At 47.1% G+C, this 24,339-nt stretch overlaps 3 protein-coding genes and 1 long non-coding RNA gene across 16 annotated transcripts in view; 2 read left to right on the top strand and 2 right to left on the bottom strand.

The window, feature by feature from the left end:
* Positions 1-12,480, top strand: GATD1 (glutamine amidotransferase class 1 domain containing 1). Of its 11 annotated transcripts, XR_015288510.1 has the most exons (13): positions 32-185; positions 953-1,029; positions 1,390-1,495; positions 2,054-2,161; positions 2,911-3,005; positions 4,138-4,231; positions 4,995-5,106; positions 5,633-5,778; positions 8,377-8,575; positions 9,120-9,310; positions 9,682-9,876; positions 10,766-11,674; positions 12,054-12,480. XR_015288510.1 is itself a non-coding variant. In XM_086894720.1 (8 exons), the coding sequence occupies exons 1-8, from the start codon at positions 128-130 to the stop codon at positions 5,637-5,639; spliced, it is 657 nt and encodes a 218-aa protein (XP_086750846.1). In that variant the 5' UTR covers positions 1-127; the 3' UTR covers positions 5,640-6,928. The 11 variants fall into 11 exon arrangements, 3 of the variants coding, with proteins under 3 accessions (XP_086750846.1, XP_086750845.1, XP_086750848.1); XR_015288505.1 differs by having other exon boundaries at positions 5,630-5,778; positions 9,120-9,320; positions 10,766-12,480; XR_015288508.1 differs by having other exon boundaries at positions 9,120-9,320; positions 10,766-12,480.
* On the bottom strand, positions 11,343-18,097 carry TALDO1 (transaldolase 1). Its single transcript, XM_086894713.1, has 8 exons — positions 17,743-18,097; positions 15,551-15,674; positions 15,037-15,144; positions 14,333-14,464; positions 13,725-13,900; positions 13,402-13,599; positions 12,099-12,244; positions 11,343-11,590 (listed from the first exon to the last, which is right to left on the bottom strand). Exons 1-8 carry the CDS (start codon positions 17,837-17,839, stop codon positions 11,558-11,560), a joined length of 1,014 nt encoding a protein of 337 aa, XP_086750839.1. The 5' UTR covers positions 17,840-18,097; the 3' UTR covers positions 11,343-11,557.
* Positions 15,664-24,339, top strand: part of LOC147652386 (uncharacterized) — a 14,156-nt gene continuing 5,480 nt past the window's right edge. The window contains exons 1-3 of one of the 3 annotated variants that reach the window (XR_015288513.1): positions 15,664-15,746; positions 16,480-16,690; positions 19,489-19,593. This is a non-coding gene — a long non-coding RNA (uncharacterized LOC147652386). Of the gene's footprint in view, positions 15,747-16,479; positions 16,691-17,961; positions 18,050-18,229; positions 18,456-19,488; positions 19,594-24,339 lie in introns of those variants that run through there. The other 2 variants (XR_015288512.1, XR_015288511.1) reach the window with 2 other exon arrangements.
* Positions 19,129-24,339, bottom strand: part of LOC111930520 (epidermal growth factor receptor kinase substrate 8-like protein 2) — a 68,111-nt gene continuing 62,900 nt past the window's right edge. The window contains exons 15-18 of the mRNA XM_086894734.1: positions 24,041-24,152; positions 22,347-22,530; positions 21,802-21,934; positions 19,129-21,430 (exon numbers count right to left, since the gene is read on the bottom strand). Coding sequence (XP_086750860.1) covers positions 21,359-21,430; positions 21,802-21,934; positions 22,347-22,516 — 375 coding nt within the window. The 5' untranslated portion in view covers positions 22,517-22,530; positions 24,041-24,152 and the 3' untranslated portion in view covers positions 19,129-21,358. The remainder of the gene's footprint in view (positions 21,431-21,801; positions 21,935-22,346; positions 22,531-24,040; positions 24,153-24,339) is intronic.

A 24,339-nucleotide genomic window follows, 5' to 3' on the forward strand; every position in this document is an offset into this window, starting at 1 on the left:
TTCCCGCGCTTTTCCGCCGCCCTCAGGATTTCGGGCGCTTTCCCCCGCCCCTCCTCGCTCCCCGCACTGCGCACGCGCGGCCCCGCGAGCCGCCGCCGCTCCCCGCAGGCCCCGGCCCGGCCCCGCCATGTCGGACCGGCTGGCCAAGCCCTCCTGCCTCATCGTCGCCAGCGCCGCCACCGCGGGTGAGACGCTCTCGGGGGGGCCCCGCCGGTTCGCGGGGAGCCGCCGCTCCCGCCTCTGTGGGTGTCCGTCGCTCGCCGTCCCTTCCCGGCGCCGCGGCGGGCGGGGCGGTGCTGCCCGGGGCTGTCCCCGGTGTCCCGTGTGTGCCCTCCCCTCAGGCCTTGCCCTGTGCCTGTCCCGGGTGTGTGTCACGCCGCAGCCCAGCCGTGCAGCCCCCTCCCTGCACAGCTGTGCTGGGTTTCCACACCTGCACATCCGCGCTGCAGCTGCGGCCGCCGTCTGCAGCTGTGCTGGGCGGCTCCGCTGTGTGTGGCTGTGGTGGCTTTGAGGGGAAGGAGGGTCGGCTCAGATTGGGTGTTAGGGGAAATAATCGCACCTGTGAGGATGCTGAGGCCCTGGCGATGGTTGCCCAGAGGAAGCTGTGTCTGCCCCATCCCTGGAAGTGTTCAAGGCCGTTTTAGACAGGGCTTGGAGCAGCCTGGGATAGTGGAAGGTGTCCCTGCCCATGGCAAGGAGTTGGTACGAGATGGGCTTTAAGGTCCCTCCTGACCCAAATCATTCCAGGATTCTATTCCACAGCTCACCTGTAATGAAGGCTGTACGTTTCTGATGTCTTAAAATCATTAAATCGTAACAAAATAATCCTCTAAAATTATCTAGAGCTTTCAAGATGAGCAAACACCCAAGCTTGTGTACTTTACTGGATAAAGGGTAGCCTGCATTAAACTATCACTGTTGTTTCCCTAAGGTGTTGGAATCTGTTTTCCAGGTGTTTCAGCCCAGTCATTCCTTCACTGCTTTACTCTGGCCAGCTCTGCCTTTAATCTGCAAGTGGCGACTCCTGGGGTGAGTGCAAATGGACAAATACTGCAATTTCAGCCTGAAACCATTGACATCTTAGTTGTCATGAGGTACTTGTACTATAAATATATTGAGAGGAGTTTTATTTGCTATAGACACTAAGGGACCTGTTTAGTTCTGGTTTTTTAATACCAAAGTGACCATAGCTTTTCTATAGCGTGGATTTGGACTTTTCTGTCCAGTATCTGTTCCTGCAAAGAGTGGAGGGAAAACTGTTAGCACTAATTCAGTGGGAAAAATGGAAAACTTCAGCTTTTTGAGAGCTGAAAGCTCCCACGTGGCCATCCTTCAGGAAGTGTGATGGATGCTTGTGCAGTGATCCTGACCACGGAGTGTTGTCCCCAGGGGAAGCCCATTGATTTTGTGGATGTGAACGAGGGCAACACACGCTGGATCCAGGACTTCCGCATGAAATCCTACGCCAACCCCGCCAAACTGGAGTCCATTGATGGTAAGAGTGTCACTGTCACCATAGGCCATATCATCTCCACTGTCAGGGAAACAAGACCTGCTTAGGGCCAGGATTTTAGGGAAGAACAACACAGAAAAGGCAGGAAAGTTGTGTTTCAAGAGAAAACTGTGGCAGCTGCAGTTGTTGGTTTACTTTTTATTTAAGAGGAAGTCCTGGGACAGCTTTGCAACTTTGTCTTGGAATCGTCATTCTCTTTCAGTATACATGCAACATATACATATAATGTCTGTGTTGTATATAAGCACACTTAAGTAACATTGTTACTTGTTTAAAAAAAAAAATTGCTGAAGTAGGAGCCGGCAGACAGAACACTTGTAAGTTTTGCCTGGGTCATCACAGCTCATTAAAAATGTGTGTCTCTTGTCCTAAGAAGGACCTTTGTCTCTCATCTGTGTAGCTCTGTTAGTTTCTTTAGGTCATTTTTAACTGATTTATGTGGGTTTGTCCTCTTGTTTCCAAATGTGCAGTGGACTTATGGTCAGGCTTTTTGTCCTACAATCTGTTCCTACAATCAGTTCCTGCTTTCCTCCCGACCAGGGGCTCGGTACCACGCCCTGCTGATCCCAAACTGCCCCGGGGCCATGACTGACCTGGCCAACAGCGGGTACCTGGCCAAGATCCTGCAGCACTTCAGCACTGAGAGCAGTAGGTGAACATCCTCGGGGGGTTGGGTAAATGAAACAGGGCTCCTGTGCTGCCTCTTGCAGGATGGCTGCCTTCCAGAGACTTCAAAGTGTTTGCATGGCTAAAGAGCATTCAGAACTGGGAAGGAAAAAGGTGTCTTCAAGGGGAGGGAACAAATGTTTTAATGGGCCTTTAAAAAAAGGAAAGGGAGACTTAGAAGAAAAAATAGTAGCCTAAGATGTCTTAAAAAGGGAGCCTTGAAAGGAAGGAAAAAAGTGTCCTGATGTGTCTTAAATAGGAAAAAGGGAGCCTTGAAAAGAAAAAAGAAGTCTTAAAATATCTTGAAGAGCAATGCCAATAGATTTTCAGAGCTTGTCTCAGAAGAAGGATTTGCTGCCTTACAGTGGTAGGGAAACAGCTCTGTCCAAATCAGCAGCATTCAAGGCTCAGAGCCAAGTGTGGAATGTCCCAGGATTATCATTAAGGCTGCAGTTAATCAAGACTTGGGGTGTGCTCCACATTTGTGGAACTTGGAGTTAAAAGCTGCAGTTCTTGTTCTTCCTCTCACTGTGATAGTAATAAAATAATTGTAGTAATTCTTATTATAGACAATAATTGTTACTGTAGTGTGCAGGAAATCTGCTACCACCTAAAAGAACGTCATCAGTGCAGTGTAACTTCACTGCAGGAGGGCAGCATGAGGCTCACCACACTCACCTGTGTTTTAATTATTTGGAGATGCTCACAAATGTGCTTTAATTCTTTTCTAGAGCCTATCTGTGCTGTGGGACAGGGAGTGGCAGCTTTGTGTTGTGCCACCAATGAGGATAAATCCTGGGTTTTCCAGGGATACAGCCTGACAGGGGTAAGTCAAGCTTTTACCTGATTTTTGCTGTGTGATTTCTGGTGGTTTTGGTCTTTCCCAGGAACTTCCTATAAATATAAACTATCAGTTTGATGTACCCTTGGCTTGTGCAAGATGTGCAGAGTTGTCTTTGACAAGGGGCCCAGCACTGAGTGCATGATGGGTTTGTCCCACTTAAGTGGCATGTGGGGAATGCTTTCCCTCTGATTGTTCAGTAAATTTTAAACTGAACACAAAAAAAAAAAAAAAAAAAAAAAAGCTGGAAATTCCTCCTACAGCTCTTTCCATTTGTTGATGGGGACTTATAAAAATTTTTGTTTGTTTGATGAATGCTGGGGATAAGTTGTATTTCTCAAGGTGCTGTTTCTTTTTAAAAGGTAGAGGGAGTCTTAGGAAAAAAGTTAGAATATGTTTTAGGAAAAAAGGCTGTTTCTACTTGCTTGCAATTAAAGTAGCCAGTTGCTGCTGATACTTTATTTTATGTGCTCTGACCTCACAGCCCATTTTATAGTGCCAGAGTGATGCAAATTGCCCTAGTACAGCTTTCTAGTATGGAAAATTTACAGGGAAAGTTAAGAAATTAAGATTTTGCGACTCACAGAAGCTATTAGTGTTGTCATATGCTTCTGTTTGAGTTAAGGATTATTTATGGCTCTATATGGATTGTTATAGTGCATGATGAAATATTTTAAATCTTGTTGTAGCTTAGCTGTGGTTGCTGTGGAAACCATAAAATTAAATTCCTTCCTTTTTCAAATATAAGCTCTTAAGTGCTCCTAAATTTTTTGTCTGGAAGCTGTTTCCCATATTCATTCCAACATGGATTACTGTTTATGGAGGTGGCACAGCATCTGTGTCCAAATATTTGTGTGCCATGTACAGACAGGTCTGTGCCTTCCTGAAGTTAATCACACCTGCAGAAATTTGTTTGGTGGTGTTTTTTCCTCTTTACTTAACTCACTTAAGAGTTTCCAGTTTGCTCCTTACCCAAAATCCATCAAAGCTGTTTGTCATTTGATTGGGAGAATAGTAGAAGGAACAGAAATATCAATTTCAGGGTAATATGTGCTGGTTTTGCTTGGCTTTTTCTGTAAAAAGCCAGCCAAACTGATTTCCTTTTGATCTATTTCAGCCCTCTGTGTACGAGCTGGTGAGGCAGCCGAATTTTGCCAGTTTGTCCATTATTGTGGAGGATTTTGTGAAGGATTCTGGAGCTACATTCAGTGGTGGGTCATGCCTGGTGTCTGGGATGGGCACTTCATGTCTCCTTTGGGAAATGAGTGTGTTTGTGTGCTGGTTGTGTCCAGCTGAGCAGGGATCTCTCATCTGGCATTCCCATTCCCTCATTTACCAGTACCTCACTGGCCATTTGCAAGGCCAGTTTGACAGGGCTTGGAGCAGCCTGGGATAGTGGAAGGTGTCCCTTTCTCTGGCAGGGGGATGGGACTGGGTAAGCTTTAGGATCTCTTCCAACCCAAACCAGTCTGGGAGTCTGTCTGGAGTGAGGTAACTTAAAAATTCTGTTTGGGGTGCTGAGCAGTTGCAGTTTTGGGATCTGAGCACTCTGGGGTGTTGTAATTGGCCAGAAAATGAGAATTTAATTTTGTAGCATGGTGATCACCATGCTACCATCAGCTCATGTCTGGCATAAGAAGAGTTAATGTTGTATTGTGAGGTAATAGTAACTTTCAAATACATACTTTGAGTTTTTTAATATGAAAATGTCCTGATATGTGTGCTTTACCCACCTGGTGTTAATTGAATCAAGGACCCAGTCCTGTCCTTTCAGAAAAATGTTTCCTAGGGAAATTGTTTCAGGATGAGGGGATTGAGACTGCCTCTCTCTGCTGGGGTAATAGATCAGCACCCAACAGATCTATCTGGCCAAAATAGTTACGTGTTGTTTGTGTGGGGTTTATCAGTGGTGTGATTCTGGCACTGAACTTGTGTACCCTGATGCAATCCCTGTGTTGTTCCTCCTGTGTTCAGCCAGCAGCCCAGATGCTGTCCATGTGGTGCTGGACAGGCACCTGGTGACAGGACAGAATGAGAATTCCACCCTTCCTGCTGTCCAGAACCTTCTGATTCTTTGCAATGTCAGGTGAGGCAAGATGGAACTTAAGAACTGGGAACAGCCAGTGGTGAGCATCATTTGGTATCAGGAATACTGTCCCTCAGAAGGGGTTTTTCCCCTTGGTTTTCTGCTGAAGTGTGTGTCACTTCTGTTTGATCAAGCCAGCCAGGCAGTTGTGTCATTTGACAAAGAGCATTTGATTATTTTAAAAGAAGAAGATGAAAATGTATGGGGAAATGCACAGCTGTAGTGGAACTGGCAAAGTAAAGTGCTGAATAGGCTTCGCTAAACATTTCTATTCAGGGAAACATCTCTTGTTTTTTGAGCTTTGGGAGGCTGGCTTTGAGTCAGCTCTGATTTAGGATTCTGGGAATGAATGAATTTAATTTCTTTGGAAATGGCTTGGCTTATTTGAGTGTTATCTTGTCAGATAGAAGGGGACATATGAGTAACCACAAACCCCTTTTTTTGTTCAGGTGAATGTGTGGTACCAGTCCTGTCCTGGCTGTGCATTAACAGATCCTGTCGTGTCTGGGTGTGTTTCCTTCAGCAGGAAATGAAGGAGAAGGTCTCTTGCAAAGAGGATGGATGAAGAGCCAGAAGGTTGAGGATTTCCATGACTGTGACCTGGATGAGACACCCCTCTGAACCCCTGTCCTGGACTCTGAAGTGACTGTGGCAGCGAAGTGGAAGTGTCAGGTTCTGTTTGGATGGAATGGATGAAGGTTGTCAGAAGCAGCTGGGACACCCCCTTACATTTTTGCTGCTCCACTGCTTCTCTAGACCTTCAGTTTACAGATGTGGGGAACTGTCTCCTCAAAATCCCCCCAAAGTTGGTGCTGTGAATACTAATTGCTGAGGCTGAAGCCCTTGCTCTGGGTTGGCATTGTACTGGTGTACAGTGTGCCCTTGTTTTCTTCCTGTTCACATTGCTGGAATTGTGTTTAAAAAGTTTGCTCAGCTGGTTTTTTTTTTTAACACGGTCCTACAATTGTTTATTTGTTCTCCTTTGTGCTGCTTATGTTGTGGGTTTTGTTCTCTTGGAAATGCTCCTCTCTGGAAGCACGCTGCTGTTGTCCCTTGCTGGAATTTTGTGGACTAGGGCACTGTAAAATGCAGCTGGCTGATGTGGATCCCATCTGAGGAACCAGCTGTAGGGTGGAGTCTGGACTCCTCCTTCCTCCTGAGCTGCAGGTGTGGCTTGAAGCTGAGCATAGAAAGCAATAATCAGACTGAGATTTTATTTTTTTTTAATTGTTGCAGGCTCAAACATACCAAATATATTGGAAAGCAGATAAATTAACTTTCAGATAATTGATTTTCCTTCCTTCTTGGAATTGTGGGGAACATTTCTTCAGTGCCCTAAAGAAATGGGGATGCATTTTTGTTTTCTTACCAGGATATTGTAATATTTTGGTTCTAACAAGTTATCAAATAGGGAAATCTGGTCTTTTCTGTGAAAATCCATTTCTTTAGCTCTGTCTCAAGAATCCAGTGTGATTTTAAGACAGAGTGCTGTGGGTTTGCTGGATCTTCTGCTGTTGCATTCTGGAGCCTAGCTTACAGGTCTGTGGCATTGATGGAAATTAAATCCAGAATTTGAAATGAAAAATTGGCTTTGATAGAAATTAAATTATCAATTATCTTTGATAATTTAAATCTTCATTCCTGACAAGCCAGCTTGGGGATTAGATGTTGACACCATCAGGAAATATTTTCAGTCAGGAAAGCCACATCTTGTTTGTGAAGTGGGAGACTGTATTTCCTTAGGGACTGTGTTTCCATGGGATTTTGCCAAAATTGCTACATCTTTCACTGCTTACCTGTAAAAATAGAACATTGGTGTCTACCCTGTGTCCTGTTTTCATTCCTTAAATGAGGTTCTGTCCAGGCTCATTCATCTGCTCCCAGGTGAGCAAACAGCGTTCAGACCACTACAGGTTTTGATCAGTCCCCTGTTGTACAATTTTTCCTTATTTTGTGGCATCCAGGACCTGCTGGAATTGCTCTGCTTGTGCCTCTGTCAGGAAGCAAACAGTTGGACAAAGCACACTGCCTGGGGACTTGATGGTGCTTTCTTTTCCCTCCCATATGAGAGCAGAAAAAAGATGAGTTGCTGTGTGTATTTTCACTCTTTCCCATCACACATCCACTTTTATTTCCTCAGCCATGAAGTTGCTCTTGGGAAAATTGGGGGAGAAAGGTGTGGTTGAGCAAGTGGCTGGAGGGGTGATGTGTGCAGCTTTGTGGGGTGGCTCTGGGTGTGGTGGGCTGGACTGTGTCACCTTCACAAGTCATGCTGACAAACTGGGAGCCATCTGAGTCATAGAATCATGGAATTTAAGTTGGAAAAGAGCTTTTAAGATCAAGTGCAGCACCATGTTCACCACTCAGCCTCAGGTATCACATCCACGTGTTTTCTGAACCCTTCCCAGGGTGGTGCCTCCACCACTGTCCTGGGCAACCTGTTCCAGTGTTTGCTGTCTCTTCCCATGAAGAAGTTTTCCCTAATATCCAACCTAAATTTCCCCTGGCACAACTTGAGGCCATTAGTGATGATAGCTTTTAAGCTCTTGTACAGTATGACCAATTTTAGCCAGGGATTGGAAAAAATTGTTCAAGAACTGTGGGAAAAGAAGATGAAATGCATGTGGAAAACACAAAGTTGGTGAATGTCATCTGGTTATGTTCAGGAAAGTTTTATTCTGTTTATTTTCAGTGTTAATTTTGTTCTACAAAACTCGATAGTTTATTTCTTATTTTCTTTCACCTAAAAGGTATTTACATCAACTAAGATTATGAAGTGGCATTACACAAAGAGCAAGGATTTTTTGATAATTCTTGCATTTTAAATTTCCTGTGGGAAGAATTTAGATACCTCAGGTTGTGTCTCCTGTACCTTTAGTTTAGTTGTGGCTGAGAGGCTCTGTGAGCAATCCCATTCCAGGTATCCAAATGGTGTTTACACTGAGGGGTTTTTGTCTCCAGGGCAGAATCTGCTTCCCAAAGAAGTGAAAACCTTCAAATTCATCCCACACAAACCTTTATAGTTTTAGCATTGCACTGTGCAGGAATGCACAGTGGTCCTAGGAATGTTACCAGCCAGGCTTGTTTCCTTGGAAATCTGTTTCTGGTAACATCCAGCTGGTGGGTTTTATTGTTTTATTTATTTGGGTAGGGGATTGGTTTTATTTTGTAGGGTCTTACTGATTTTGTTTTTGGGACTCACAGTGTTACATCTTCTCTGGGCTTAATAGCTGGGACCACATCCTCTGTTTTCCTCTGATTTTTTTGCAGGCAGCTATGGAGTTACCTGCTAGAAGCATCTGAGTGCCTCTGCAGCACGTGAAGCAGGATGAATCCAAAGGGATGAGGAGTTTCTCGGATGTTGGCTCACAGCTGTAAAGGAGCACTGCTGTCCTGCACCCCACAAAGGATTTCTTCACCAAAAAGAAGAAATCCTTTGTGTTTGGAGAATTCCTCCACCACCCCTAAGGTATGGGAGCCTTTCCTGGCAGGTTTACACCCAATCTGGGAAGAGGGGTGCTGGTGCAGCAATTGGGAAACTGCTTAACTCTGGAAAACAGAGCCCCCAGACCTGCCTGTGGGTGTGATCTCAATTTTCATGTTTTTGGGGATCCTGACAAGATGTTTGAACTCCGGCCCTGTCTGCAGCTGATGGTTGTTGGTCATACCAGCATTCCATTTGTGTATTAACATATTTAATTAAGAATCTTTTCTTGGAGCTTCCACAGTATAATCTTGTAAAACAAACCTAAATTAATTCTTTTTATTGGAACTTGCTGCTTTATTTATCTTGTGTGCATTCAAATGAGGGCCAGAAGAGATGGAAGTGGCTCTTTGGTCCTGATTTACTTTAAAATTTCAAATGGAACTGTCTGGGTTTCGTGCCATCCATACCAGCCTGTGATGGCTGTATTGGCTAGACATAACCAGTGAATCTAAGGACTAATTTTAAATTAAATCCCATGTTGGGAGGATGAATATAAATGGATGTACTTATTGTGTCTTTCCAACAGTTCTGCTTTCCTCTGCCCTGTTTCAAGAATGGAGGAGGTGCTGGGAGCAGCAGTGTGTCTCCCTTAAGTGTGTGATGGGATGCAAGGCACAGCTGGAGGAGGAAGAAGAGCCTTTTACAAACCCCCTCCAAGCTTTGTGTGTTTGCACAGAGCTGGATGTTGGAATCAGAGAGCAGCCGCCACAAGGAAAGGTTGGGAAAGGTGCTGACATTTTTAAATCAATGCTTTAAAGTTTATGTATTGACTCTTGGGGGTTTCTCCAAATGTTGTATCTGCCCCTAATTTCCTGAGTCCTGTCCTTGTGACTGTGAGAGCCACAGACCTTTCTGGGAGACAAGAGACATCTCCTGATTTCTTAAGCTGAGGAGATATGGAGATCTGGGAAATCCCAAAAGGAGTTTGTAAGCAAGGCACAGACAGGGCCCTCAGAGAGATCCCTCAGTCTGCTGAAGAGAGGGGAAGTTGAGGAAGAGTTAAGGAGTAAACACACTTTGTGTGATTGACTCAAGATCTGCACAGGCTGAAGGTTTATGTGGTGCTTGGTTATTTTTCACCGTTTCAGAAAGGATGTGGACTTTGTGGCTTAGCCACGGATGTCAGGCACCTCACAGCATCCATCTGTGCTGCAGAGAAAGAAGCCCAGTGCTGAGGAGGAAACACCAGCTGCCACCACAGCAGGGAAGGGACCCCATGACTGAACATTTTAAGCATAACTTGTTCCCCTCTTGCCCTTTCAACTCTTGAGAGGCATCTGTCGGTGAGTGGTGGAAGGCTTAACTGTTACTCAGGCACCTTTTCCTACCTCTTTATCCCCTTCCACTGCAGTATTTCATTCTCTCTTAAGCACCTTCTGCAATGTTTCAGTTTTGTTTGAGCTCCATAGTGTTCCTGACCCAGTTGTGTCTCAGCTATGTGAGGGGACAGATTCCATGCATGTGAAGGTTCTTGCCTCAGGGGGAAAAAGGAGCATTTATTCCAGAGGCTCCAAGCCTCTTACCAGCCAGTTTGATAGCACCAAGTCCCCAAATTCTGTGTGCCCCAATCCCTAGCCTGCCCTGGTGGGTGCAGTGTGTGGTTTAGAGCACAGCAACCTGTTCCTGGCAGGGCAATGGACTGAGATGCTCTTCAAAGTCCCCTTCCACTCCAAACCATTCTGGGAATCTCTGTTGGAATTCTCAGTTTAGTAAGAAAAATTACTTCATTTTGCATGATAGGTGAAATTGAGAAGGGATGTGCAGTGGAGGGCTGTAGGGAGGGGTAGGATCAAGCTCTTAGTGCTGGCTTGATTTTGACAGGATAAAAGGTCACCTCCCTTTGGGCAGCCACTTTCCGCCTGGTCTGCTTTCCCCCCTCACCAACAGCTGTAGGACAGAAGGTCTGGATGAGTTCCCTGGGGACTTCACCTCCCTCTGGCAGGCTGGCACTGTTCCCAGGGCAGTCTGGGAGTGCAGCACCAGCTGTCCCATGTCTGGCTGTAGCTGGCTATCCCTCTGTCTGGAACAGCAGCTCCCAGGTTGTTCTGGATGTGCTGATGGCAGAGCTGCTGTGTCACACTGGGGTGAGGGATCAGTGGCTCCCTTGGTGTGAACGCAGCACGTGTCTATCAACACCGGAGCCACATTGCTGCCTTTTCTCCCTCTTTTTAGGTTCAACTTTGTCAGGAAACAGCAAATTTCATCCACATATAAGAAGGGAATCTCCTAGAATCATGGAATGAATCACTGAGGTTGGGAAGGACTGCTGAGACCAGCAAGTCCAGCCAAGTTCCCCAGCACTGCCAGGGCCACCACTACCCCTGTTCCCAAGTGCCACATCCACGTGCCTTTTAAATCTCTCCAGGGATGGGGACTCAGCCACTGCCCTGGGCAGCTGTGCCAGCTTTCAGTGAAAATTCTAAACCTTCCCTGGCACAACTTTAGGCCATTTCCTTCTTGTCCTATCACTTGTTCTTGTCTGCTCTTCATAGAACAGGATCTATACAAACTAGTAATGTACACGTGTATTTTGACATATATATGTGTCCCAAAGGAGTAGCTGCGGGTTTTGTACCAAGAGAGGCTTGTGAAACCTGTGTTTGCTCTTTAAAACAACCTGAAATTAAAAACTGTTTTCTTCAATGTGTTAGGACTGGAGACTTAATTAGGAATTTCAAATAGGAATTTGAAAATTAAAGTCCTATCAGGGGTCTCCCGCAGCAGTGAATTGACCACGTTACAAGGCAAGTCGGTTTTAATTTGCATGTATTGACAAAAGTGCCACAAAATTTGAAATTCCATTTGTCCCTTTGCAAATTGATAAAAAAAAAATCATGATACAGAAATCTATCCATACACAGCATGATACTTGTACAGGTAAGACATTTGTACATCCACTGAACCTCAGGTGATCCACCTCAGCTCGAAGCACTCAGGGAAATGCTGATTATTATTTTTTCGTTTTTATTTTCCATTTTCAGTGCTGAACATTCGTTCCTAGAAAAAAAATAAACAAAGCATGGCTGGGTAAGAGTTTGGGAATGCTGCAAGGAGTTGCCAGTCTCCAAATGCTTAGATCAGGTATACTAAGTATTTCTTACCCAAAAAAACACAGTTTGATGAATCCCGTGTGAAAGCCTCTCCACAATCTGACATAAGACTGACAGCACATCTGCTCTTTCTTAGTGCCTCCAAGTACAAACATGATTTATTTCTAGCTCACTACCTGCAGATTATTTGTGTCTTGTACTGCTGCTGACAGCGCAGAATCAGATTTAAGGGACTTCTCACTTTGACAGTTATCCTGAGGAGCTGCCAGTCCTGCAGCCTCAAACTGCAGGTGTGGCTCACACCTGGCAGGAATTCTTGGCGTGCAGTGAAGCTTACCAAGCTCACTGAATTTAGGTGGCCTATCTACATAACCTGTCCAAAGACCTGACCAGACTTGCTTAATCCTCAGCCACACCAGGCTGGCTGCAGTACACAGGAGCATCGTGATACCTACCTTTAACATCCTCTCCAGCTTAACTGCATCTGCAGCAAATCTCCTGATCCCATCAGAGAGCTTTTCCACAGCCATTTGGTCTTCGTTGTGGTGCCAGCGGAATGCCTTCTCATCCAGGTGGATCTTCTCAAGATCGCACGCCTGAGCTGTGCAGGAGAAGTAGAAAAAGAAACAGATCAGGCGATCAGATTCTTACCAAATTCAGACTTCTTAAAATTCTCTTGAGCTCTGACCATTTCTAAGTGTTGGAAAAATTTTAAATTGAGTATGACTTGCTGCAGGAGCACAATCTGGGATGTGAGACTGAAAGTACTCCTGATCTGGCTGGAGGAGAACAAAGAGGAAAAAGAAGAAGGTAGCCTAATAAATCAATTTATCTTAACACAGTGTTTGTGTGTGTCATTATCTTGTACCTGCTGCTGAATGGCACAGCCTATTTTATTCCAGGCCTATTTTAAGGAATTGTGCAACCACCCGGCAGCAGTGAGACATTCTAAGCAAATATTCTGAACAATCGGGGCTTTGATTATTTGGCAAAAACTAACAAAAGCTCGCTTGATAGCAGGCTCCCAGGCCAGCAACAGCCTGTGGGCAGCTACCCATGGCTACAGCTGTGCGCAAAACTGCTTTCTGAGATGTCAACCAGCATTTTAATGAGGCTGCAGAAAAGGGAGAGTATCACAGAATCCTTAAATTATTTGGGTGGAAAGGAACCTAAAAGCTCATTCAGTTGCACTCCCTGGCCACAGGCAGGGACACCTTCCACTATCCCAGATTTCTCCAAGCTCTATCCAACCTGACCTTGAAGTAGTGTAAACTACTTACTCACTAGTGTAAACTACAAAGTGACCTTGAAGGAGTCCAAACCATTATGGCACAGTGTCACCAGATCAAATCACTCAGTCTTGTCTGATTTGTTCCTGATTTCTGGAGGGAAAACACCTCTTGGCACGTCTAGAGATTAAGATGAAACCAAGTTTGGCATCTTTGCTACTGTTCAGTAAAATTTCATCCTGAGCATGTGCAGATTAACTTTCCTCTTCTCTCCCTGTGCCCTGGGGAGAGGTGCATAGTATGGAAGCACTCCAAACCATTGCAATCCAATTGGTGCTCAGTGTGTCAGCAACTGTAGCAGTGATATTGCACTGAGGCTACAGCCTTTCCTTCTGAGGCTACAATATTTCCTCTAGGAAATTTGCTTTATCCCTAAAGCAGGATAGCTGCAAGCACCACAGCACTGACCAAAACCCCAGACTCAATATTGCAGGAGGAAGACTGAATAAGCCTTCAGGAGTGGACTCACCCTGTTTGACACCGAGTGTGGGAGTTAACTTGACGTGCTCGTTGCTGAGCTCTGCCAGGAGCTTGGGTGAAATGGTGAGATAGTCACAGCCTGTGAGCGCTTTGATCTGGCCTGTGTTGCGAAATGAGGCGCCCATCACGATGGTTTTGTAGCCAAACTTTTTGTAGTAGTTATAGATCTTGGTGACACTCTTCACTCCTACAAGTAGAGACCAGAAACTTTATTGTAAGTGATTATTTAGAACATGCTCAAAACTGGCATTTTGCCTTAAGAGTATTTTTACAAGTAAACTGAATGAGCAGCTGTGTTAAATCTGTGCTCACCTGGATCCTCTGAAGGCTCATAGGTTTTCTTGTCTCCATTTGCAACATACCAGTCCAGGATCCGTCCCACAAACGGGGAAATCAGAGTAACTCCAGCTTCAGCACAGGCAACAGCCTGGGCAAAGGAGAACAGCAAGGTCATGTTGCAGTGAATCCCATACTCGGCCTCCAGAACCCTGCAGACACAGGCTGGCTTAGAACAGCACTTTGCTCACCTATGGAATTCATATTCAGGAATGAGCAGCTAAGTTCAAACTACGGAATTCCTTGAGTTAATTTAGGAATGGGGTGCACTCGGTAAGCTTTAAAGTTTTCAGCTAACAGCAAATGTTTTGTGCTGTCAAACTCTGCTTTATTAATGCTGTTCCTCTGGCCAAATGCAGCCAGCTTAGCAGGGTATTGCAGGAAACTGTGGCCTTGCCCTTGTATGAAGAAACTTTCCCTATTTCAACAGCAAGCTGTGGCAGAGCACCTTCTGTGCTCGTGATAGACTTCCTCATGCCGTGCTTTCAGCACTGCTGTTTATTCGAGTGAAGAATGCGATGTCAGTGCCTGTGGACAGGCAGGAGCATGCCATGAATCAGCACACCAGGCACACACAGCCTTACCTGCCAGCCTGGATTCCTTCCCACGTTGAAGAGAGCTTGATGAGAATCCGATCTTTACCAACTCCTACTTCCTTGTAGAGGTCGATGAGGCGCCTGGCCCTTTGAATCATTCCTTCCTTATCAAAAGACAACCTTTGAGGCAAGAGCAGGACTGTTTAAAATTAGTTTACTTTTGCTTTTAAAATTCTCTTCCCCAGGGCCCCATGGAAAAACATTGTCGTGTTTTATCAGCATTGACGTGCCAACAGCAGGTTTGTGTTCTCAGATCCCTCCTAGACTGTCAGCCCTTCAAGAAGGAAGCTTCTTAAAATCAATTCAGAAGCTGAGTGTTAACAAAAATTGGCACTGAGCAAGTTAACAACCAAGTCCTGTGCGAGTCTTGAAAAAAACTGTTCAAACACATCTCTTACTAAATTGGGCAGCTATTATCACATAGAAGAGCATGAGCAAAACTATGACTGAAGTGTGAGGTTTCCCTTGCTTGAGCAGCAACAGGAATATTATGAAAATCCAAGGTCAGTGCTGCTTGTTTTTGTTACAGAGTTATAGTCAAACTAAGGGAAATCCACACTCTTAAACATTAATAATAGAAGTCCTCCTAGTCTTCTAGGGGAGAAAGGTTTTTGGTTTTTTTTCTCCAACTCACATGAGGTCACTTTTTGTTGTTACAAATATCCAGGGTAACCAGAGGAAAAAGAACCAACCTAGCATCTACTTCTGTGGACACACGGCCAGGTATCCTCTTCAGGATTTCAGCTCCAAATAATACAAAAAGTTTGTCAGAAGCATTTTTGATCTGCTCCTCTTCAGACCTGAAAACCACAAAGAGCAAAAGTATTTATGGGGGTAAAAAAAAAAGGTGAGTTTTCACTTTGCTGTGGATTTGAAGATCAAATTTCACAGCCCATTTAACATTAAATTCCAGAGTTCAAATGAGCCACTTCTGTCCTGCCAGCAAGCTTAGCCTTTGGACACTCCTTCCTGTAGTGCTGTTGTTTTCCTGAGCAAGGAGGGGCAGGTGTGAGCTGGGAAATGGGGATGCACTTCTTAAAAGCACATCTGGAATGGGGGTAAGGAATTTTTCTCTTAAGTGTTGAGGCCTTTTGGGGCAGGAGACAAACCCACAATTACATGATGGGGAAACCCCAATACGTTGCTTGTGAATAAATAAGGCACTTTAAATATAGGTCTGCTGAGATTAAACCCCTCTTTACTTACCCACCAAGCTTCTTCCCATAGGCAACAGCATCATCCACAAGCTTCTGGTATGCCGGCATCTGAGCAGCAGCAAGGATCAGGGAGGGGTTTGTGGTGGCATCCAGGGGCTTGTACTCATCTATGGCTAAGGAAAGAAAACCAGCCTGTTTGAAACAGCCAGCCAGCCTGAGAAATCACAAGGATTTTGCTCAACCAGGTGAGAATGTTAATGCTTGTTAATGACAGAGCACATCAGCACCGAGTGGTGTTTAAACGCTGCCTGAAGGCTGGTTTGTGTCAGAGCACAGAACAACTGGGCTGCAGTCACAACATCCAGCAAACTTTAAAGTTTATAAACTACAGAAATGGCCCAAAAGTACAAATCTGTAGAAGTGATGGATGGAGAGAAGTAGTACTAATTTCCAAACTTCATCCCAACCAGCATAGCTGAGCTCCAGGAATCACAGAAGGGAATAAAGAACAGGGGACCTTCCCTTCAAGCAGTCAGAAATTCGGGCTTTTGTTTGTGTCCAATTGATGGAACTTGGACAGTGAGGCTCCTGCACCTTTTCTTAGTGCTTTTAAACCTTTTCCAAACCGTTGCAGTTTCTCAGTATCCGCTCTTCTCACTTCCTTGTCCTACCAGGAAGACACTTGACCATTGGTCTTACCCTAAGCCCTGGACTACGCCTGTTCCAGGTGTGATGCCAGGTTTTGCTCCAGCAGGCTGTGGCATACATTGGCTGTAATCACTGCCTGGCACCAGGGCAAATAGGGCAGAGTCTCTGCAGGCCACTCAGCAGTTTCAACAATGCAGTTAAAATGTAAAAAAAAAAAAAAACAAACCCAAAATCTGTTACGAGCCACTTCTCCTCGGCATTTCTGCACAGCAATGAAACCCCAAGTGAGAGAGAACAACTGTACTAAAAATAAGCCTTGTTTTTCCATAGATTCCTCCCAGACAATGATCAGGATCTTGGAGAGAGGTCCACTCCATACAAACAGGTCCTTCAGAACCCTGCTCGTGGGTACGGCTTAAAGCAGAGCAGCACATCAGTGAAACTCTGTTCTGTACTGACACCTACAAACACCACCGGGAACCAGCAGCAGCAGCAACCACCTTCACCTCCACAAGTGTTTAACCTGCCAGGAGTGAGCCAGGTAAGGCTCTTGCCTTGTTAGGACTCTAAGAATAACCCCCAGGTGATAAGAGCAGCCCAGAAAACAACTTGGGGATATCCTAAGCAGGGCCAGGAGCTGGACTCGATGATCCCTGTGGGATATTCTACAATCCTTACTGCTGCCTGCACACAAACACCACCTTGGCCATCCTGGAGGTTTGTTTTTTTCCTGTGTCTGAGCTGTTGCCACCCCTTTGCTCTCTTCACCTTAAGTTTAGTACTCTTAAGACATTTGACAGTGGCCATTTAGGATAGCTTACTGTTACACCATCAGGATTAGGCAAGCAATGGAGGGATTACTGCAGGCCTGGGTGAGGAAAGGACAGGATAGGATTGAAGGTCTGCTCTACACAGCCCAGAGACACCCAGGGAGGGAATTCTTGGCTCTGATGGACAGAGCAGGCTCCCTGTCCACGCTGGGCCAGGCAGTGACAGCTTGGGAACGAGTGGCTTTTTAACGAAGGCCACCTCCCTTTCTCAGAAAGGAGTGTGCTGGCTCATTCTCGGGAGATAAGGGAAACAAAACCACTCTGGCATTATTTTTACAGAATCCTGTAATGATTGGGTTGGAAGCTACTTTTAAAATTGTCCAGTTCTACTCCCTACCACGGGCAGTGACACCCTCCATTGGACCGGGTTGCCCTGTCTTGAGTTTGGAAAAAACCCGGACACGTCCCAGACCTAGACAGGTCACTGGAAGAAAACCCGAATTCATTAGCACAGCAGAGCCTGGCACTTCTTCCTGCCAGCACGCAGAGCTGAACGTGGTGGTCAGGGCACACTCGAGGGAGGGCAAACTGGGAGATCACGGCAGGGTCTGGAAAACGTCCTGCCTGGGCGGGATCTGCCCTGGCATGTGGACCAAGGCGCCGCCACCGAGCGCCTTCCCCCGCCCCCCCTGCGCCCGCAGGGTGGTTCGCTCCCCCCAGCGCGCGCCCCCTCGGCCGGGCGCGCCCACTCTCCGTGAAGGGGGGCGGGAGAGGGGGCTAAGGAGAAGGTGCGGTGACAGGATCCCCTCGCGCCGCCTCTCACCGTTGAAGTCCCCGGTGTCGGCCACCACCGTGGTGTGGTGCTTGAGCTGGTCCAGCGCCGACTCCATCTTCTGCCGCTTCACGGGGGACACCGACATGTCCGCGGCTGTGGGGGCTCGCGCGCCTATAAGGGACAGTGCGTGCCCGGAGGGTACCGACCTGCGCGCGCACCCGCGGCCCGCGCGCTCCCGCCGCCAATCCCAGCCCGGCTGCGCTGCAGCGGCCAATCAGCAGCGCGGACACAAGACGGACGCTGCCGGGAGGAGCCGAGGCGGGGCAGCGGGAGAGAGAAAGATTCTGATTGGCTGGTTCGTGGGCCTGGAGGTCGGGTCGGGTGGTCGCCTTGGCAACCCTGGCGCCGCCACTGTCACCAGCGGAGCGTGTCCGGGGGTCTCCCGGCCTCTGCATCTCCCGGCCCCGGCATCTCCGGTCCCCAGGACCCCCCGGGGGTCTTCCCCACGGCCGGCACGGCGCCCGGCCCGCCCCCAAGCCACCCGTCCCTCATGGCCGCGCGGGGCCCGGGCGCCGCCGGTGCCGCAAGATGGCGGCGGGCAGGCCCTGAGCGGGGCGGCCGTGAGGGAAGGCTCGGAGCCGCGCCGGTGCTGCCCCGCGGCAGAGCTCAGCGCTCTGGGCTCCCTCCTCTGCCCCAAAGTTCGAAACGGCGTGTCGGCCACAGCTCCAGCCGCTGAGAGAGCGCCCGACCCAGCACCGCAGGTGTTTTGGGCTCTTGGTTTGCCTAAACTTCAGGCTGTAGAGGAGGTGGCCTTGTTAGCGTGGTTGTTCACCTGAGACAGATGGCCGGCCCTTGGCTGGAAGTGTCGGAGAATCTGTATCTTGGCTGTGTCATGGGGTTTTGCTGTTCCCTCTCTGTATTGTTCCACTTGAGACAGCTGCCACAGAAGTTCCCCTTCCTGATAGGCAAGAATGTGCTTTTTGTACCTTTTCATGCTTTGCCCAACCCAAGAAAGGATAATGCAAAGAAGCTTGAGGTTTAAGTCCCTGACTGTGTAGGAAACAGGTTCGTACTGTCTCTGGTTTCTTTGCCAAGGAATAGGGGAGCCTCTCTTGTGAATCACAGATTCCCAGACTGGGTTGTGTTGGAAGGGACTTTAAAGACCATCCAGTTCCACCCCCTGCCATGGACAGGGACACCTTCCACTAGACCAGACAAGAAAAGGAGTTCAGCTCACAGCTTTTCTGGTACTTAATTCTTACCACATTTTCACCTCTGTTTTTAAAACATAGCTATCCAGGCTATAACATCCTTCCTGTTGAATGTCAGTCCCCAAACCCAAAAGGAAATAGGTAGTTTCAGACATTTTGCTGAGTTTCTGAGACTCTCAGTGGCAAACCATTATGAAAACCCAGTGAAAGAGACGGAGATGGATTTATAAGTATAACTTAGCTATTTTAATAACTCTTGTACAGTGCATGGTTATATCATTGTCTCCTTCGCTCAGTTACATCAATGTACAGTACTTTATAGCAGTGTCTGCAGGCAGTATAAACAGAACAGATGCACAGCTCAGTCACTTGGAAATTTGTAAAAGTGACCTCTGCAATAAGGTCTGCTGAGATATCTGTTTTAGGAAATGCTTCTGTGGCTCCCAGCTTTACAGAGCTGTCGTGTACACTCCTGTTGAAATCCCAGATAAATGTCATTCCCTGTGATTTTCTTTCCTCTATGCCCCAGGATTAGAAGGTGGTGTGTTTCCTAGCTCAACATTTCCTTTTATTTTCATTTTAGAAACTTTTTTTGCCTCCTGTGCTTGCCATCCTGCTTCCTTTCTCCACCCTAATCCAGAGCCAGGGCTTCTCAGGAGGATTGTCCTCTTCATCCCTCCCTGACAAGGTGAGTGCCCGTCTCAGATCCCAGCAGGGCTGTGACTAAACCCAGGATCCTCCTCCCCTGCCTGCACCCTAATTTTGCTGCTGCCAGCAGTGCCCTCTTTCAAATGAAGAAAGCAGATTATCCATTGGAGACACTTAAGAATAAAGCCAGAACTGAGGTGCTCTGGTGTTCTCAGATTTAGACACAAGTTCCCCAGGTGCTGTTTTAAAGCTTTTTCCATTAAATGTGCAAGGACAGGCACAAATTTGGGCAAAGACTCAGCTCATGCTGAGGGAGAAAACCCAACTGTCATTGGGCTGTGGGCAGCTCTGGAGCTGTGTTTGCTTCACTGCTTTGCAATCAGGTTGGTCTGTCAGTTAAATAGAGCTAGAAATGCAATGTGCCAAACTTGCTGTGGACAGGAACTATGCTGCTTGCTTTAGTTTTGAGACTGTGAGTAAATTTTGGAAGCATAATCACTAATTCTGCCTCTAGGGAGAGAGATTTTCCTCACCCCTATTTACAGATTGTTATATACAAATACTTTATGAAGGAAAACAGGAAGTCAAGAGCATCGTCCTTTGCTAAGTTAGATTATTTTTTTCTTGAGCCCATTTATTTGGAGTTAAAGGTGCCTTTCCCAGTATGCTTTAGGATTTCAACTATTTGAGAATCATTTCAGCTGACTTCTTGCAGTGAAAACGTGAAGGTGGGCATGAGTGACCAACACCCCAGGAAGGGCTGTGGGTGTGCCTGGGTTGGGAGCAAATGGTCAGGGCTTATCGTGTCCTGGTTTGAGGCTGGGTTTGGCAACACCACAACATTCCAGTGCAGGATCCGTGCCCCAGGGAAGGGCTGCACAGCTGCCCTGAGCCCCTGCCTCTGCATCAGCAGCGGTGGGCAGGTGGAACTCACCTATTTCCACATTCAGATCCCTTTGTCTGTCACTCCTGCTTGTTTCTAGGCACTGAGAGCTCATTTCAGCTGTTCAGAGGCGGCACTAACTGGTCCAGGGATTTAAGGAAGCAGCCAGACTTTGGGAATGTGTGTTGCCATTCTAGCCTTGTCCAATGAGGGGGCACAGGGGGTCGGGAGGAGGACAGGGAGTTGTCACCAGGCCTGTGCTCATGGGCAGCAGGGGACACCTGCACTGAGGAGGAAATGGAAATGGGGCTGCCTTAGGTTACCCAGGGAGGTCGTGGCTCTCCATCCCTGGAAGTGTCCAAGGCCAGGCTGGACAGGATTTGGAACAACCTGGGCTTGTGGAAGGTGTCCCTGCCCATGGCAAGGGGGTGGAACAGGATGAGCTTTAATGTCCTTTCCTTAAACCCAAACCACTGCAGGGTTCCAGAGCCTCATTCCCGTGGGGCAGGCTCCAGGCCTTGAGGCTGGTCTCTCCTGTGCTGTGTGCCACGCCTGCTCTGCCAGCGAGGGGGTTGGAGCAGGGACAGCCCTCGGAGAAAAGCTCTGGGGGTCTTTGTTTGAATCCAGCCCTTGTCTACATCCAGCCCCGTGTGAATCCTGCTCTGATCGCATGCACGGAAAATTTCAGTATAAAATATATAGTTATAAAAAAAATACTTCATGCAAAATTAAAACACCTTTCCCAGTGGGACATGGTCTTATTGTCAACCCTTCCCAACAGTGTTCAAGGAATTGTCACTCTGATGGCAGCTGGACCCCAAGGGGAGCTCTGCTGCCTCCGGCCTGGGCCGGGAATCATTGCTTTCATTCCCTTTTTTTCTGCACTACTTAGGGCTAAGAGCTGAAATAAAGCAGAGTGACTTTAATTAGCAGAATCAATCCTTTCCTGGCGGCGCTTCATGATTTCTTGGAGCTCTGACTCTCCTCTGCTTTTCTGGAATGGAAACAAAACAGGAAGTTTGGATTTGAACTTCAAGCTGTAGTTAAATTACAGTATTTAATGAATGCTGCAGGAGTAGAGCTAGTTGCAGAGGGATAGCTGGTATCAGTAAAAAGCAAATGAATTAGTGGAAACAGGGGATCTTATGGATTTGGGGCCATTTTGCTTAAAAGACACTTCAGAATTTTTAGGTGTGTTTTATTGCTGGTGTGGGTTTTGGTTGTGTTGGGTTTTGTTCATTTTTTTTCCAGCTGTATTTCTTAAATTGGCTGTTTCATGAACTATCTGACACTGCTGGTGTCCATTCACCCCCACAGCCCCCACAGCCCCCCAGTCCAGCAGGAGTTATCCAAAAAAGCACTTACCTCCAGCTGGTTTTTCTCCACCGTGATCTTGCTGTACACTCTGTTTCCCTCATCACCACACACTTTCTTCAGCTCCTCTCTGTTGAGGGAGAAGAGCTGAGCTCCAGTGAGGATGCCCAGGTGTTCCACGGTCCTGGGGAGACACAAAGTGGGGAGATGATGGTTCTGCTGCACGTGGCCTCGTGCCAGAGGTGAGGAGTGGAGGGAGGAGGGAGATGGGAGGCTGGGAGCTGCACTGGGACCATATCACAGGGCCTGGGGCTGTGCCAGGCTGCCAGCTGTGATTCCAGTGGCATGTCAGGCTGTGGGTTTAGTTCCTTAATTATTTTTCTCCAAGAAAATTTTTATAAAAGAGGAAGGGAGTGAGTTTGGGCTCTGAACATCCTGGTTATAGAGCCTGAGTTGAATAGGGTTGAAATCTAATTTGCAACACAGGCTCTGTGTAAATCCAAGTGACTTGCCCCAGGTGAGATGGTGCCAGCAGCCTCCCCTGCTCTTCTCCAGGGAAGGACGAGCATTTCTCGAGGCAATAGGGCAAATCTTACTCTTTGCTGAATGACTTGGCCTCCAGCCAGGCTTTGACTTCTTCAGTGCTGGATTCAAAGGTGAGGGGTACAAAAACTTGCTGAGGCTTTTCCACTTTGAAATTCCTGTGGGGAGGCTGAATTTTATTGTTTGTGATCTTCTTTAGCAGCTCGTCATTCAGCTCATCCATTTGGTGAATAAGTTCTGTAGAAACAAATAGGGAATGAAATCAAGTCTTCAGTCACAAATCCCATGAAATGTGTTTGTGGGGAAACTGTAAGGAAAATGGGGATGTGGCTCAGCATTTTTATTAGCTTTGTTAATACAGACCAGGAAAGTGCATACTTTTGTATTTTAGTTTTAAAGAACAAGCTTAAGCTCTCTTTTGGAGCAATAGGGTGAGCAATGACATTTGGACCTTCAGAATACCATCAGGAACAAATGTGTCCAGGGAGATCACTGTGGTTTTGGAGGCTGGAGGGCTCTGGAGGATCTCCCCTTTCCCCCCAAACAAAGAGTCTCCCTTCAGCTTTTGAAAACTCACTTTCTCTTTGGGAGAAACTGGGATTTCTGCAGTTCTTCTGCAGGATGAAGGAGAGGAGGGATCACAAAATCCCAGCCGAGGGATCTAAAAAGCTGCTTTATGGTTTCTTGCATCATGACTGGGGAGAGAACCTCACTTTCACCTGTTTTGTGAACAAATTTACAGTGGGACAAGTTGTTTCTCGTGTTTCTAAGTCATCCTATTCCTGTTGCTCCATTCAAAGGACATAAAACCCCTCAACATCCACCAGCTCCTGCTCAGGTGTGCTCAGGGGTCTAAACCTGATCTGACACTCTTTGCTCCCAGAAATGCTCTCAAGTGGTGGCAAGGCACAGGGTCCCGTTCCCTGAGGGCTGGTGTTGGGGTTTTGCTTCTGTTTGTCATTTTCTGGATTTGAATTATTTACTTCCCTTTGGGCTGGTGAAATAAGGGAACTGCCCTGCAGACTTCACAGCAGGAGGGGAAAATCCCAGCCCCTGTGAGGCAGCAGAGGTCAGGGGGATGGACTCCGTGTTTCTGAGAACCACGTTCCCATTTTTCTGTGCCCCTGTGCTGACATTTATTTTCCTTCCATCACCCCTTGGCTGTTGCCTGATATGGAAGGACAGATCTGTGAGAATCTACAATTGAGAGTTGGGATTGAGACCTTTTCAGTCCTCTCAGCTACTTCTAGTCAGTAATTTGCTGATCCCAGAGCTCTAGGCTTTGCTCTACAGCAGAACAGAAGTGGCAGGAAGCACAAACTGGGAGTGAGCAACACACTCATGATGAGATGAGCTTGAAGGTCCCTTCCAGCCCAGGCCATCCTGTGATTCTATGAAAACTCCAGTGACACTTCATCCAGTGTCACTTTCCCCATGAAACTCCTGAGGACTGTGGAGAATAACTCGGTGTTATGAACAGAGTCATATCCAGCAGGGGATGAGCAGGGCACAACAGGGAGTTGCTGTCCTCCCTCCTCACTGTGGTTAAGATGGGACCGATGTGTTTGAGCTGAGGAAGTGACACAGCACAGCACAGGCAGCCTGTTCCAGCTTTGGATTGGAGCAAAGCTCCGTGTCACTGCTCAGTGACACCAGCAGGGAAAATGGAGCTGGTGCTTGCTGGTATCCTGAGCTCTCTCCTGCCCCTGGGAAGGGAACACACCTTTTCCCAGCAGTGGTCACGTACCTCCAGGATTTCATCCTTCAGCACCGAGAGCTCGTTGGCGTTTCGCGCGGTGAAATCGTAGCGGATTTTGGCAAATGTCCTGGGCACAGCCACTCCCTGGGCCTCGAAATTCCTGCAGGAGAGAAAAGCTGGAGTTTTAGTGGAGGCCCATCTGATTACAGGGCCAATGTGGGTTCACTGGTGGGACAGGAGTAGTGGTGGCCAGGAGTTTGTATGTGAAGGGGCAGGGTCCCTGAGTTCCTCTTTTGAGGAAGATTTTCAGCCCTTGTTTCAGTGAAATCTCTTTGGTCTGGGAAAAA

The sequence above is a fragment of the Cyanistes caeruleus genome, chromosome 6 (genome assembly GCF_971803275.1).
Source record: "Cyanistes caeruleus chromosome 6, bCyaCae1.hap1.1, whole genome shotgun sequence".
In the NCBI taxonomy this organism is placed as follows: domain Eukaryota; kingdom Metazoa; phylum Chordata; class Aves; order Passeriformes; family Paridae; genus Cyanistes; species Cyanistes caeruleus.

Coding starts and splice junctions, on each gene's coding strand:
- TALDO1 (XM_086894713.1), bottom strand. CDS start 17,839: ATGTCGGTGTCCCCCGTGAAGCGGCAGAAGATGGAGTCGGCGCTGGAC. Junction 15,145..15,550: donor TATGGGAAGAAGCTTGGTGG/GTAAGTAAAGAG, acceptor TGTGGTTTTCAG/GTCTGAAGAGGAGCAGATCA. Junction 14,465..15,036: donor TCCACAGAAGTAGATGCTAG/GTTGGTTCTTTT, acceptor CTTGCCTCAAAG/GTTGTCTTTTGATAAGGAAG.
- GATD1 (XM_086894719.1), top strand. CDS start 128: ATGTCGGACCGGCTGGCCAAGCCCTCCTGCCTCATCGTCGCCAGCGCC. Junction 2,162..2,910: donor GCACTTCAGCACTGAGAGCA/GTAGGTGAACAT, acceptor ATTCTTTTCTAG/AGCCTATCTGTGCTGTGGGA. Junction 4,232..4,994: donor TTCTGGAGCTACATTCAGTG/GTGGGTCATGCC, acceptor TCCTGTGTTCAG/CCAGCAGCCCAGATGCTGTC.